Source organism: Panthera pardus, unplaced genomic scaffold (assembly GCF_024362965.1).
Source record: "Panthera pardus isolate Hobbes unplaced genomic scaffold, ASM2436296v1 HiC_scaffold_21, whole genome shotgun sequence".
Classification (NCBI taxonomy): domain Eukaryota; kingdom Metazoa; phylum Chordata; class Mammalia; order Carnivora; family Felidae; genus Panthera; species Panthera pardus.
In genome coordinates, this window is record NW_026526777.1 from 2,571,656 (window position 1) to 2,585,901 (window position 14,246).

At 52.3% G+C, this 14,246-nt stretch overlaps 1 protein-coding gene and 2 long non-coding RNA genes across 12 annotated transcripts in view; 2 read left to right on the forward strand and 1 right to left on the reverse strand.

The window, feature by feature from the left end:
* ARHGEF11 (Rho guanine nucleotide exchange factor 11) overlaps window positions 1–7,296 on the reverse strand; it is an 87,073-nt gene extending 79,777 nt beyond the window's left edge. For all 10 annotated transcript variants that reach the window (XM_019431295.2, XM_053908850.1, XM_019431299.2 and 7 more), the window contains exon 1: window positions 6,674–7,296. In XM_019431295.2, coding sequence (XP_019286840.2) covers window positions 6,674–6,705 — 32 coding nt within the window. In that variant the 5' untranslated portion in view covers window positions 6,706–7,296. The remainder of the gene's footprint in view (window positions 1–6,673) is intronic.
* A 748-nt stretch (window positions 7,297–8,044) lies between these two features.
* LOC109256348 (uncharacterized) lies at window positions 8,045–9,144 on the forward strand. Its single transcript, XR_008424517.1, has 2 exons — window positions 8,045–8,624; window positions 8,938–9,144. It is a non-coding gene; the product is annotated as an uncharacterized LOC109256348 (long non-coding RNA).
* Window positions 9,145–11,401: 2,257 nt separating this feature from the next.
* LOC128778805 (uncharacterized) lies at window positions 11,402–13,390 on the forward strand. The gene is made up of 2 exons (XR_008424518.1): window positions 11,402–11,606; window positions 11,652–13,390. It is a non-coding gene; the product is annotated as an uncharacterized LOC128778805 (long non-coding RNA).
* Window positions 13,391–14,246: the final 856 nt, after the last annotated feature.

Here is a 14,246-nt window from a genome sequence, read left to right on the forward strand (position 1 = left end):
TCTCTTCCGATCTGCCTGTCGACGTCCGCAGTCCGCGTTCTCTCTGCCACGTAACACACAAACCTCACTGGCTCCCTTCTCCCTCCCGCATCGAGTCCGAACGCCTTTATCCCCCCATCCTGCCCACCTCGACAACCTACTTTCTCCCTGCTCTGCAAACACACACCATCTTACCACCCCGACGCGCCCCATGCTGGTCCCACCTAGAACCTCTGGCGGTGCTGTTTGCGTGTCTGCCGTGGCCCCTCCCCTCTCCCTAATTTCCCCCTGCCCTCTCCCGGCTGCCTTTCTCAGCACCTGCTCTCTCCTCTCCTCCGAACGCACCTCTCGACACACACGGACTCGAGCAATCACTACTATCCTTTCGTGGTTACGTGTTGTTTCGCTAACGTTCCCTCCCGACGTTACCTGCCAGGACACCAAGGACTGAGCTAGGTGTGCGGCTGTCTGATAGATATTTGCCGTCCAGCAAGCGGACTACAGATCACAAGGCATCACCTGGGAGGCTGCTGGAGTCACCCGGTCCCCCCTAGCACCTGAGGCCAGGCCACGACCGGTGACGACAGACTCCGACAGACCACCTTATGGTGGCTTCAAATACTGGCGGAGAAAGTGCTGGAAATCAAGACTCTGAAATCACTTCCCCTGACTTTTCAAAGCTCCTTCCTTGTGCGTTCATATCTTAGTTTGCTGTTCTTTAGAATGAGGACGAAAACCCTGAAGTCAAACAAAGAGATAAAAGAATACTCGTGATTTTAGGGCCTACGCTGAAGTCAGGAGGAAAAGACAATGAAATGGGCTTAAACTGGAGTAGAGGCAAGTCTGAGACCCTAAGTGTGCTAGCCATGTGGAGCCACCTTCCTCGAGGGACCAGCCTGTATGGGAGAGACACTCCACCTGCTGCAAACTAGCCCCAGAGGCGTCCATTCCGGAGCCAACAGGAAAGGGCAAGGTGACCCCTTAAGCCTTAGGACGCGTGTGACGTTCCTGCCACAGCTCCGGGTGTCCTTCCAGGAGTGAGAGCACCTTGCAGCCCCTGCTCCGGGCCCCTCAGCGCACTTCCCCTCTCCTCCATCCCTGCAGCACCAGCTCTGCTCCCTGTTCTTTGCAAACTTTCACTTTCACCGTTTCCCGGAAGGCCAGACCAAGATCCCCGGGGGAAAAGTCCTGGTTCTGGAAAGGACACACGCATGATGTTCTCAGAGGGACCGAGCCCAAGAGGCTGCGGGCTGATGTGCTCCCCTGTCACTCAGAGCCCTAAAGATCCATTCGGGAGGGACCCAGCGTGACTGAGTGAAGGAACGATTCCTTTTTTCTTCTGAGACAGGACCTGTAGCTTCGTGAGCGCTGCTGACCCCCACGGGGCGCAGGAGTGACCCTGGAGGCCAGAGCCGGGCTGTGTGCGGGTCCTGCCATGGGCCACTCAGGGGCTGAGAAGGGAAAGCATGCACGGACCCCGGGGGGGTCCCCGAAGAGGCTCTTCAGGCCACGCGATAAACCGCTTTAAAATAACATGCCAATGGGCCGCCTGGGTGGCTCAGTCAGTTGAGTGCCCGACTTCGGCTCAGGTCATGATCTCGCGGTTCATGAGTTCGAGCCCTGCATCGGGCTCTGTGCTGACAGCGCGGAGTCTGGAGCCTGCTTCGGATTCTGTCTCCCTCTCTCTGCCCCTCCCCTGCTTGCTCTGTCTCTCCCAAATGTAAAATAAAACAAAAACAGTTTTTTTAAATAAATAAAATAAAATAACAAACCAAGATTAACACGCCACTAAAGTGGAGACCGAAAGGCGGTAAGTGCCACTATGAAGACACGAAGCGGACTCCGTCAACATAGATTAAAACAACTCCTGTGGCGTTTCCCGGGACGACACACGCACGGAAGCCCTTCCCTCCCATAGGATCCCACCCAGACCTTCAGAGCGGCGGTGCGGGGTGCTGGCCCGGGCTCCCAAACTCCACTCCGTGAGGGTTATGAGTTTCCAGGACTCTGTCTCTATACTAATTCGGGAATGAGCCATTACCCTTCATAAGATCTTTTTATTTTTGATGAAATCATACCGTCACTTAACTTTTCATATTTTTTATTTATTCTCTTAAATGGGTGGCAAGGACTCTGACAGTAGCCCGACCAAAAACAACAACAACAACAAACAAAACAAAACAAAACAAAACCCTAAATAAATTTGTTAATCAAAAGGCGCTCTCTCGGGGCGCCTGGGTGGCTCAGTCGGTTAAGCATCTGACTTCGGCTCAGGTCATGATCTCATGGTCCATGAGTTCGAGCCCCACGTCGGGCTCTGTGCTGACAGCTCGGAGCCTGGGGCCTGTTTCAGATTCTGTGTCTCCCTCTCTCTCTGCCCCTCCCCCGTTCATGCTCTGTCTCTGTCTCAAAAATAAATAAAGATTAAAAAAAATTAAAAAAAAAAAAAAGGCGCTCTTTCAAAAATGCTTTTGAAGTGAATGAATCTGGAGTTGAGCTCAGCGTGCTCCGGCCATAGTGGTGATTAACCACCAAACGTTTCATCTCCAAATCCGCTGCTACCTCTCATCTCACCCCAGACGGGGCAAGGGTATGTCCTGGAGGAGACTCAGCATTTCAGGGGGCTTATTACTTGTAGCTCTGAATGGGAGGGAGGCCAACCATCTAAACTCAGCTGAATGGGGATTTCTAGGACCTGGGGCTCGGTAAGAACCTGCAGCCAAGGTGGGAAGAGTTCCCAGAACCACCCCCTTCCTTTCCACATAAGCCCTGTCTGGGCACCCAGCGTCTCTTCTCTGCAGACCTTCCCCAAAGCGCAAGGCTCTCTACCGTCCTTCCTTCCTGTGCGCCCCCCCCCACCCCCAAGATTGAGTCTCTTCTAGAAAAAAGGCTACCGACAGGGAAAGGTTACATTCAGCCTCAGATCTCTGATAAGGGCGGTTGCTGGGTCTGGATTTACTCTGAATTGGGAATGGCCGGAGATCGTGAAACAAATTCTTTCCACCCCAAATCTAAGGGAGCCAAGGTAGCTACGGTCCCTCCCACTCATCAAAACTCCTGAGAAGCTTCCTCTTCTCATATTCTTCAGGTCTATCACCCAGCACAGACCACAGGAGAAGTACTTCTCCCTCCTGACCACGTACTTCTGCACAAAAAGCCTGTTCACTCTGGTCAAATGCTTCGAAACGACGCAAGGATCCTTCAGTCACTCAAAATCTGTTTTGGGCTAGTTCAGAAAGTACTGCGTGACGCTAAATCAAACTCAGGAGCTCACCGCCTAGAATTTACAGTTTTACAGCTTAGAAAGCAATCTGAAATATATAATCTTATTTGCTCCTCTCAACAGCCCCACGAGACAGATGCAATAAATGTTATAATCCTCAAATGACACACAGCGTGAAAATGTTTGTGAACCAGAAGGCCTTGCACATAAGCGAACGCTCGTTTCGCCTACGAGGAAATCAGAGAAGGTCTGTGACCTGCCCAAGGTCACGGAGTTAAGGGGCATGCCAGGGCTCAAACCAGGGCCTCTTGGCTTAACTCTCCTACTTCGCCGTCTGTCCTGGCCTCACAGGGGCTATCTTCCTCTGCACGGAGGAAAGCTGCCGTGCGGACGCAGCCGCCTAACCCACCCGGCCGGCGTGGAAACGTGTGTCACTGGAGACGAGGCAGAAGGATCTAGATCGTTCAGCAGAATTCATTACCGTTCCCATAAGACGAATTCAGCGTCCTCACCTCGGCCTGCAGCACCAAACACACCTTCAGGATCTCTGGAGAAGACGAGGGGTCGACGGGCAAAACCGACAGGGGCTCAAGCAGCCGCTGGGGCCCATGTCAGTCACAACCGATTAATACGGAGAGACAAAGATCAGTCACAAATACCCCTCGTTCCAGCGGACGTGGGTGTCAGTCCCCTAGAGGGGGTTCTTTTCCACAAACGTGGTCCTGTGTCACGTGGTTTATCCCCTGGGAAATACACGCCACCTAGGAGGCCTTCTCTGACCCCGCTTTGACTACCTGGGAAATCAACACCGGAGCGCTGAGACAATCTGAAATGGAAGACTTTCTGCTTGCTGCCACGCTCACTCCTTCCCACAGTCACCTGTCACACAGTTATCGAAGGCTCAGTGCGCACAGCTTACCGCTGAGCAAAGCAGACACAGTCCTTGCCTGTGCGCGGCTTACAGCCTAGTGTTGCCGTTCCCATTCCCTGGTCTTCGGGACCCTTCCCTCGCTCCCCAAATAGACTGCACACTCTTTGTGGGCAGGAGCCGCGTCCTTCAATTTTCTGAAACACTCGTCTGGCGTCTCATGCTAGACCCTACACGGCACGTGGACAAACTATAAGAGAAACCCTGACGCCACAATCTGGAGCATTCCTTCTGCTCAATCCCTCCAGTGCGGAGTAAAATCATGAATTATTTAAAATCCAGAGTCTTGAACCTGAGATGTCAAAGGCCCAGCAGAATGAGCCCGCAGCCTCGGGGGTGAGATCGGATACGACGGGAGATACCTAACGGGGAAGAGAGCTGAGGTGGGGGCAGAGGCGAGGAATGCTCTCAGCCTGCAAAGGTACATTATCCCCCAGGAGAAAACGGTGCTTTACTACAGAAGCTAGTGTTGGCCCCAAGACTGTTAAAAAGTGCAAAGGGAGGGGCGCCTGGGTGGCTCAGTCGGTTAAGCATCCGACTCTTAATTTCGGCTCAGGTCCTGATCTCACAGTTCGTGGGATCGAGCCCCATGTTGGGCTCTGCTTGGGATTCTTTCTCTCTCTCTCGCTCTCGACTGTCTGCCCGTCCCCCACTCTCAAAAATAAATTAAAAACAAATAAATGACCCTTAAAAAAAAGTGCAAAGGGAACACTGAAAGGCATCTTCACCTACTGTCAAAAGGAGAGACTAACACCACATTCCACAGGACCGAGTCATAAACCCTGTTAGCGTGTGGCAAGCAGAAGAGCCTGGGCCTGACAACCTGCATCGGAGCTCAGACTCTGCCACTGGTCCAGCAAGATGGCACTGGGCAAGCCACGTATCCTTCCCGAGCCTCAGGGACCCCCTCTGTAAAACGGAATCACATCCAACTTGTCTGCCCCTCAGAAACGCTGTGGGCCCAGATGAGATATGTCCTACGAAAGCTCTTAGGAAGATGTCCTGCGCTGTATGAATCCCGACAAGACTACAAGGATACACAGGCTCCCAGAGGGGCATCTCGCGTTAGCCCGGGAACCGTCATGGCCTCCTTCTTTGCCCCCCTAAGCCTGGGTTGCCACCTGCTCACATCCCCGACTTCTAAGAAATCACTCACCATTCAAATCTCACAAAAGGCAGGTGCACGAATTTCCAAACTCCAGCAGGAGGAACAGAGAAGGCGGCAATCATGTCACCTCCCTGCCCTGACGCACCTCGGGCCTCCCTTTACAAGAGGCCAACAACAAGGGGAAGGGGCACACGCCTTATGTCCTTTGCGGCTGGCCGCCTTCTCCCCCCACCGCTGCCAAGTCAGGTCCCGGGCTGGGGGACTGCTGAGCTGATCTGATGCTGAACTGATCTAAACAGGACTCGGGGATGACACACAGAGGAGTGTCTGGGAGGAACAGATTATACTCAGGCCGCCTTCCACAGCCAAAAAGAAATTACTATTAGCATGGATAATCAAAGGTTAACTGGCCCGAAAACACCACCACTCCCTGCCCTTCCCTGCCGCTCCGCTCACACGGCCTCCAGGCCAGTGCTCAGTCCTGCAACCACCCATCTCCATCCAGTTAGGATGTGTGCAGCACCCACAATGCAGCCCTCTGTCAAGATTCTTAAGGAGAAGGCGTTGGGGGGGGGGGGGGGGCGGCGGGCAAACGCCTCACAAAGTTGTAAACTGCGGTGGTAACCAGTGAAGCAGAGGCTGGTGGGGGGTGGGTCCCGGGCTCAGACTCCAAGGCCCAGCGCCTCTGCAGGTTAGGCCTGAGAGCCCACAACTCCTAGGCAGAGGAAAGGCCCATCCTGCAGAACCAGGCTTTTTAAAAACGGCTTAGAAGATCAAGCCTAGAACGTGCGCCCGTAAGCAGGACTCCAATTAAACCCTAAGCCTGCAGAGCAAGAGATTCTAATGTGCCCTGTGCGTTTGCCGGGCCATTATCAGCCACTGGCAAAAATCCAGACCTGTATGGGTGCAAAGGGTGTTTCTGTCCCATCAGTCAGGCCTGCAACATCCTCCTCGTTCTAGAAATGGAATCCACCCCATCACCAAGCCCCACCATTCCGTAGCAACCAGCAGGCGGAGGCCCACGCCCCTGCAGGGCCCTTCCCCCAGCAGCTCAACACCTAAAGCCAGTCCCAATCCACCCTGGGGACTCACGTGACCGGGCTCGTGTCGCCTCCCGCCCCCTAAACTGGCGTGTTAGGGGCTCAAAATCAGCCTGTAGCAAGGCAAAAGTCAAAGGCTGATGGGAGCACGGCCCCTCTTTCTGCTCTCCCAGCTCTGCTGTCTATTGCTGGTAGATTAAAAAAACACGGAATCAGGACGCGGACACACACACACACACACAGAGAACATAAACACACAGACAGGTCCGGAAGGTCCCCAGAGACGGTCGCTCCCACCCCGACCCGGGCTTTGCAACCTTTTATCCAAATGCAACACCCACCCTCCCAGCCTTTCCTTAAGAAAGTGTTGAAAAGCACATCATCCGTAAACCTACCTGTCTATGCTCTGGGGCAACCTTACACTCATGGTTCCTCAGCGCGTCCGCGCCGCCAGGGTCCTGCAGTGTGGACGTCGGGATCGGGGCCGAATCGGCTGCGATGGTTAAGAGAGGCGGGAGGAGGGCCTCCCCGCTCGCGGCCGGACGGTCGGGTGCCGTGCGCTGGGCTCTCAGGACCCCGGGAACTGAGGCTCCACTCTACTCGCACCGGCCAGCATGCTGTCCTTTCTTGGCCCCCGGTCCCCTCCCCCGCCGCAGGGAAAAGAAAAAGAAGAAGGAAAAAACCGAAAGAAAAAGAGCAAAAACTGTGACCTTCTCAGAAAACAAACACCCGACCGCAAATCTCTTCACGGCTGGCGCTGCGGGCTCCGGCGCGGACCGCAGGAAGAACGCGCCCCCGGCATGTCGGCGCTCACCGCGGAGAGCGGGCGCGGGCCCCCCGGGCCCCCCGCCGGCCAGCGCCGCGGGCCGCGGCCACAGGGACCCCAGCCGGGCCGGGCCCCGCCGCCGCCGCCGCCGCCACCGTGCAGCGGCGTGCGCGCCGCGGCGGCCGCTCAGGTCCGGCCCGCCGCCGGGACCGCGCTTACCAACGTCCTTGGAAAAAGGGGAAAAAAGCAGCCTTTCCGTGAAAGGTCTGGAAATTCCTCAATGGGCCGCTGGCGCACGGCGAGCGCGCGAGCGAGCGCCTCCCCGGCAGCGCGGCGCCCCCGCCTCACGCCCGCCGGACCCCCGGCCTCTCCGCGCCGCCGGCCCGCGCCCGCCGCCAGCCGCCGGCCGCCATCAACCGCGGCCGCCCGCCTGCGGCCTCCTCCGCGCCGGCCCGCGGCCGCCCGGCCCCGGCTCGTCTCGGCCCCTGCGCCGCCCGCCCGCTCGCCCGCTCGCCCGCCGCGGCCTCGCCTCCCGGCCCGGCGCGCGCGGAAGGCGGCTCGGCGGCTCCTTCCGGGCCCTTCCCCCTCGGCGCGCCGCTCCTCGGGCGCAGGCCCGGCCGGCCGCCCGTCCGTGCCCGCGCCGCCCCCTTCGGCCCCGCTCCGGCGGCGCGGCCCGCAGGCCCCTCCCCCGGCCCCTCCCCGCTCCGGGTTCTCCTCCCCGCTCCCCTCCCCCCTCTGGGCCTTCCCCGCCCCCCGCCCCCCCCCCCACGCCCGTCCTCCCTCCCCTCCTCCGGGCCCTCCCCCAGCCCCTCCCCCTCCCTCCTCCGGGTCCGCCTCTCCGCTCCCCTCCCCCGCTCTCCGCTCTCCCCTCCTCCGGGCCCTCCCCCACCCTGGCGCGTCCACCCCCCACTCCGGGCCGTCCTCCCCGCTCCCCTCCTCCCGGCCCTCCCCGCGCTCCACCCCCTCTCCGGCCCCTCCCCCTCCCCCCGCGCCCCGCCGCCCCTCGCGCGCCGCCCTCTCTCCTCGCGGCCTAGCCGGCCTCGGGCGCGTCGGGATCCCCGGCTTTTCCCGGCCCGGCCCGCCGGCCGCCCGGCCCCGGCCCTGGCTCGCCGAGTCGGGGCGCGCGCCGCCCCCTCCCCCTTCTCCCGCCCGGGGCGCTCCCACCGCCGCCGCTCACCCTCTCTCCACCTCTGACCTCATCTTATTTTCCAAAAATCTGTGCGGCCCTTCTTCCTGGGTGCCGGGAGCTCTTTAGCCTGTTCCCGGTGTCCGTGACCTCCCTACCCCCGACGCCCCCCCACTCCCCCCCCCCCCCCAACCTGGGAGGCAGAGACCTTTCGCTCTTCCCGCTCCCCTGCGTTTGGGCACCTTGGTGCCAGCCCTGGAGCGTTTTTGAACTCGGTGGAAGAGCCTTTCGAGGACAATTCTATCTTTACAACCCCTGTCGCAGAATCATGGTTCCTCAATCTTTCCAAGTAACATGACATTGGTCAGAGGGTCCCCGGCATTACAGTTAAAAATAAGATAAAAAGGAAACTTTTCCATCGGGACTGGGGAATGCTCTCTGTCTTCCGGCCTAGGTAAGTGCTACTGTAGAACACCCCGCGGGCAGTGTGTTCCCTCCCTCCCACACCACCTTGATCGTCGGGGGGGCGGGGGGGGGGGCGCGGGGAATACATGCACGGTGCACGTGTGCTTACCCACACATCCATGAGCAGTGTGGACGGAGCCGTGTGGACTGACCCCAGCAGCGTTACCAGTTAGCACGAGGAAAGACGAGTAAGCATTGGCCGACGATTAGAATAACCCAGGAGCTTCCCCTAGATGATACCAAGCTCAGGTTGACAATTAAAAGGAAGACCTGCTGCCTTCACCGTCTTCACCGCCTCCCAGGTCAGAACTCCCCAAGACGGGTGGTCTGCCGGCATCTGAAGCGCCACGGTCCAAATTGCTGCCGTCCTGTTGTTTATTCCTTTCCCGTTCTACCTGCGAGGATGATGCTCCCGAATGTGGACACTTCCTCTGTGCTGATAGACCAACCAGTGGTCGCCAGACACGTCCCATCGTGCTTTCTGAATACATGCAATGTTTTAAAAACAATTGTGTACATGCAGTTTTATTACATACCCTATAAAACATGCCCTAGCGTAGGAATACGCGAAGATCGAAATAAAGATCAAGTACATTTTTAAAATCATACTTTTTTAGTGAAAGGTATTGGCTGTCATAACTGGAAGAGATGCTTGTCAAAGAGGTAGATTAAAATGGGGGAAGAGCATCCTTGGTTGCATTTATTAAATTATGACTCATTTTCCAGTCCGTTCACCACGATACAAAGGTTTCCATTGAAATCCAGTCAGCAAATTTACATTTTAAGTCAATTCGTTGTTTGGTATTTGATTGAAAGGTACTGCGTTTTGTATTTTTAACAAACGGGTCCAAACCTACTAAGAAAGTTCAGTTAGGTTTTTAAAACGGATTTTAAAATTCTGTTTCTTAGTTTTTCAAGCGTGCAGACAAAAGTTTTACAGGTGACGGGGTGCCTGGCTGGCTCACTAGGTAGACCATGCAGCTCTTGACATTGGGGTCATGAGTTTGAGCCCCACATTGGGCATAGGGTTTACTTGATTAAAAAAAATATATATATATATGTATGCATATATATGTGTGTATATATATATATGTTTTACAGGTAACACATTGTTTTTGATAAATAAATTTTATTGTTTTATGTTTACTTATTTTGAGAGACAGAGAGCGAGAGAATGTGAGTGCATGTTCGTGGGGGAGGGGCAGAGAGAGGGAGAGAGACAATCCCAAGCAGGTTCTGCGCTCAGCATAGAGCCTGACGCGGCCTCTTTCGCAGGACTCTGAGATCATGACCTGAGCCCAAATAAAGAGTCAGACACTTGACTGACTGTGCCACTCAAGCTCCCCGATAAGTAAATTTTAAAAATCACAATATTGGACCCATATGTAGTCGTGCGTTTTCAAAATGCTTTCCCCATATGCATGACTTTCTTTAGAAAAGCAATGCCTTTCTCACTCATTAATAGACTGCCCCGTTCACTTTGAAGGCACAGATTAAGTGGATTTTTTGTTGTCGTTGTTTGGTTTGGAACATAAGTGTTAGTACACTCTTGCCGGCCAGTCCTCAGCATAGGACGCTGTCACATAAAAACGGGTATCTCTTCTGTGTTCAGTATCTCTTGTGGGGCCTTTCTCTGGAGATAACCAGTGAATCTCTGCAGAACAAGGATTTTCATGGTCATTCTCCGTGTCTTTCCTAAGAATTGTCAAGTTTGTAGCAATTAACAGGCCTGTTTTTGTCTGGCGGATGGCGTTACACGATGGAGAAAACGGAGGTCTCAGCTGTGGGTGGCATTACTGTCCGTTCCTGGGAACATCTGACACGCTGCCCAGAGAGAGCTCTAGGTCGATCCCTGTGTTAAAGACAGGTTTTAGTAAAGCGTAGACAATTGTGTTTGCTACAGTTAAATACTACTGTGCACGCACTCTTAGACGTTTTCCTCTTGCACACCTGAGCATCTCTTGGTACACTCCATTTTGAAGTCTATGGGGAAGAGGGTTGCGGCGGGGGGGGGGGGGTGCTTCAGCAGAAGAGAGTTCCTTCAAGTTAGCTGGCCACTCAAGTGAATTGCAACTCTTGGTTTAGAAACAAGACCTGGATTAGACCCAAGACAGACTGCGTTGTTGGGGATCTGGAAGCAGCGGCTGGTTAATGGAAAGAGCACTAGACTAGGAGTCCAAAGAACTGAGTTTTTTTGGGGACTGTGTCCCTTTTCAGCTCTGGGACCGCTGTTTGCAGGTCGTAAGGTTAGAATAAGTTCAAGCATGGGCTCTGTAAACTGTAGCGTGCTGGACAGAAAAATCAAAATAGACATTAAGAAGTGATGTCTTGAGTTGACGTAGTCCTTTTAACTCCCCCCCCCCCAGAACTCTATTAATAAATGAATCCTTTCCTCTGTCCAACATCCTGTGGGGTGAGGAGGGCATTCGTTCTTATGCTGCTTTCGTTCATTTATACTTAAGGAAACTAGGAAGGGCACAGACAGGTTGTAGGTGGTTAGCAAGAAGTTTCATTAATTTGATAAATTGAAGCTAGAATTCATACTTCCTCATCTTTAGGCGTGAGAAGCAGAGGAAAACACAGGTATGGGCGGCTCCTATTTGCGGGGAGGGATTCTAGAAACTTAACGCTTGACTGAGTAGCGGAGGGAGAGTAGTGATACAGAGCCTCGAATGGTTGGGAGTGAGTTCTAGAGAAACAGCTTCTCGTTCACAGGCAGACATCCCCAGACCAAAGCAGGTGTGTCCTAGAGAGTGATGGCTCCAGGTTGCAGCCATTCTCCTGAAGATAACGTCACCACTGAAGGCCCCAGTGCCACCGTTTATTGGAGATCTTTTGTCCTTCTTGTAGCCCTTCTCCACTGGAAAGGGGATGTGGAAAGGCTGGCTTAGTTAAGGTATTGTTTAGCCCTAAGGCGGAGACTTATTTTCTGGCTGATTTAGATTCCTCTAGAATGCTTTTGTTTTGTTTTGTTTTGTTTTTTTTAGATTCCTCTAGAATGCTTTTGGGTAGACAGGATAACCAGCAGTCAACCTGTGTTATGCACCCCCTTTGAATGCCACTCAGTATTCTGTTCGTTGAACCTGTTGAGTTCCCGATCACATTTTAATATGAAGTGATAACCATACCCCAAACATATACAGTGCTTACTGTGTGAATACCATTCTAAACAGACTGTCAGTATTAACCATTAGATCCTCTCAAGCAACCTTTTGAGGTGCTTACCATTACCCCTTCTTTTCAGATGGGAATCTGAGGCCCAGAGAGGTTGAATGACTTGCTTAGGGTCACAGAGCTGGGAACCCAGGCTGTCTGTCTCCGGAGTCTGTGCTTAACTGTCAACCACACCCCCTCAATGTTGTAGGCACGGTGCCAGCACTGGAGGAAAAGATGAAACCAAAGAACGGTGCAGAGGCAGGAGGTTCTCAGATTAGAAGGGTGCAGGCTTACTGCGGGGACACTGGCGAGGGTGTTGCTGGAAGTCCGGGTCCGTCTGCACGGTCCTCTTTCCCACGGGGCGGTGACCAGCAGATCTCACCTTCCTGCTCTCCGTTCTGTGTCTCCCTTTCTACTGTCCCTTGATGCCTTGAGACACCACCCCCAGAAGTTCGGCCCTTCATGGTTTCTGAAGATCTCAAGGCATTTAGTGGAGAAGGGGCTTCTCACCTTAACTCCCACTGAGGGGAGGTCTGTGCTGCCTGGGGGGGGTCACCTCTGGGTGTGCACTCCAGCCTCCCAAGCTTGGTACCTTACTGTCTGTGGTTACCTTAGAAACCAGCTCTCTCCCACCAACACCTCTGGTAGCTGAGACGAACTGAATAGCAGGGAAGGTGCCAAGATACATTGTAAAGGAAAATGTGTGAAAGAAAACCGGTTTTAGATTGAAGGCTAATATTTCGGGAAGCTGGCTGTGTACGTGTGTTATTTTTTCCCTCTGAATAAGGAAAAGTTCCCAGGATCAGAAGTGAGCTACAAAAAAAGGTGAGAGGCCAAGGGGAAGATAATTTTTTAAAAACCGCCCGAAGCTTGCTTTAAAAACTGAAAATGTTCTTAAATTTAAAAAAGAAAGTGTTGACATATAATCAATTTTTCGTATTTAAAATGTGCAACTTGAGGGGTTTTGACACACACCCATGAAACAATCACCACAATCAGGGTAATGAGTATGTTGATTACCTCTAAGCTCTACTTTTTGTTCATTTCTGATTCTTGCCTTCCGCTCCTTCCCCCTGGGCCCCCACCCCCCACCCCTCCTAGTTCCTGGGCAATCTGGGATCTGCTTTTTGCCCCAGTAGATTAGTTTGCATCTTTTAGAATTTATATAAATGAAATCATACAGTATGTATTCTTGTCTGCATGACTTCTTTTACTCAGCATATTTTCAGGCTCGTCTATATTGTTGAGTACATCAGTTTATTGCTGAATGGGACTTTTCTTTTCTCTTAGGTTTCTTTCTTTTCTTTTAAGTTTTATTTATTTAAGTAATCTCTGCACTCAGCGTAGGGCTTGAACTCATGACCCCAAGATCAAGAGTCCCATGCTTCTCCGACTGAGCCAGCCAGGTGCCCCTAAAATTTCAATTTCAAATTGCTTACTGCTAGTACATGGATCTATAGTAATTTTTGTATATATTGATCTTATATCTTACAATCTTGCTAAAACCACTCATTCGTTCTAGTAGGTGTTTTGTAGATTCCATAAGATTTTCTGTATGGATGAGCATGTTGTCTGAGAATAAAGACAATTTTCCTCCTTCCTCTCCAGTATGCGTTCCTTTCATTTCCTTTTTCTTGTCTTACTGCACTAGCTAGAACCTCCAGAACAAAGTTGATAGAACTAGTGGGAGCATGCATTCCTGGCTTGTTTCTGATCTTTGGAGGAAAGCCATTGATTTTACACCATTAAATGTGATGTTATCTTGTAGGTTTTTCCTAGGTGCTCTTCTATCAGACTGTGGACGTCCCCGTTTATTCCTAGTGTGCTGAGAGTTGCTTTTGTTTGTTTTTTGTTTCTGTTTTGTTTTGTTTTAAAATCAAGAATAGATAGATGTTCGTATTTTATCAATTGTTTTTTTCTGGATTGACTGAGATGATCATATGGTTTTTCTTCTTTAGTTGTTTGATATTGTAGATTTTCAACGTTGAACCAGCCTGGAATTTCTGGGATACACCCACCTGGTTGTGATGTTAACCTTTTCTTTATGATTTGATTTGATTTGCTAAAATTTTGTTAAGAATTGTTACATCTATGTTCATGAAAGATACTAGTCTGTCACTTTCTTTTGTTGTGACGCCCCATCTGGTTTTGAGTCATGCTGGCTTTGTAGAATAAGTTGGAAAGAATTTCTTCCTCTTCAATTTTCTGAAAGGGTTTGTGTGGAATTGGCATTATTTCTTCTTTAAATGTTTTATAGAATACCCCAGTGAAGCCATTTGGACCTGGAATTTTCTTTGTGGGAAAGTTTTTAACTACAAACTCAATCTCTGTGTTAAAAAAAAAAAAGACAGGAAAAGGTATGCTACTCAAAAAAAAAGTAGAAGTGGCTACATTAATTTCAGACAAAGCAGATGTCAGATCAAGGAAAGTTATCAGAGATAAAGAGGGGCATTAT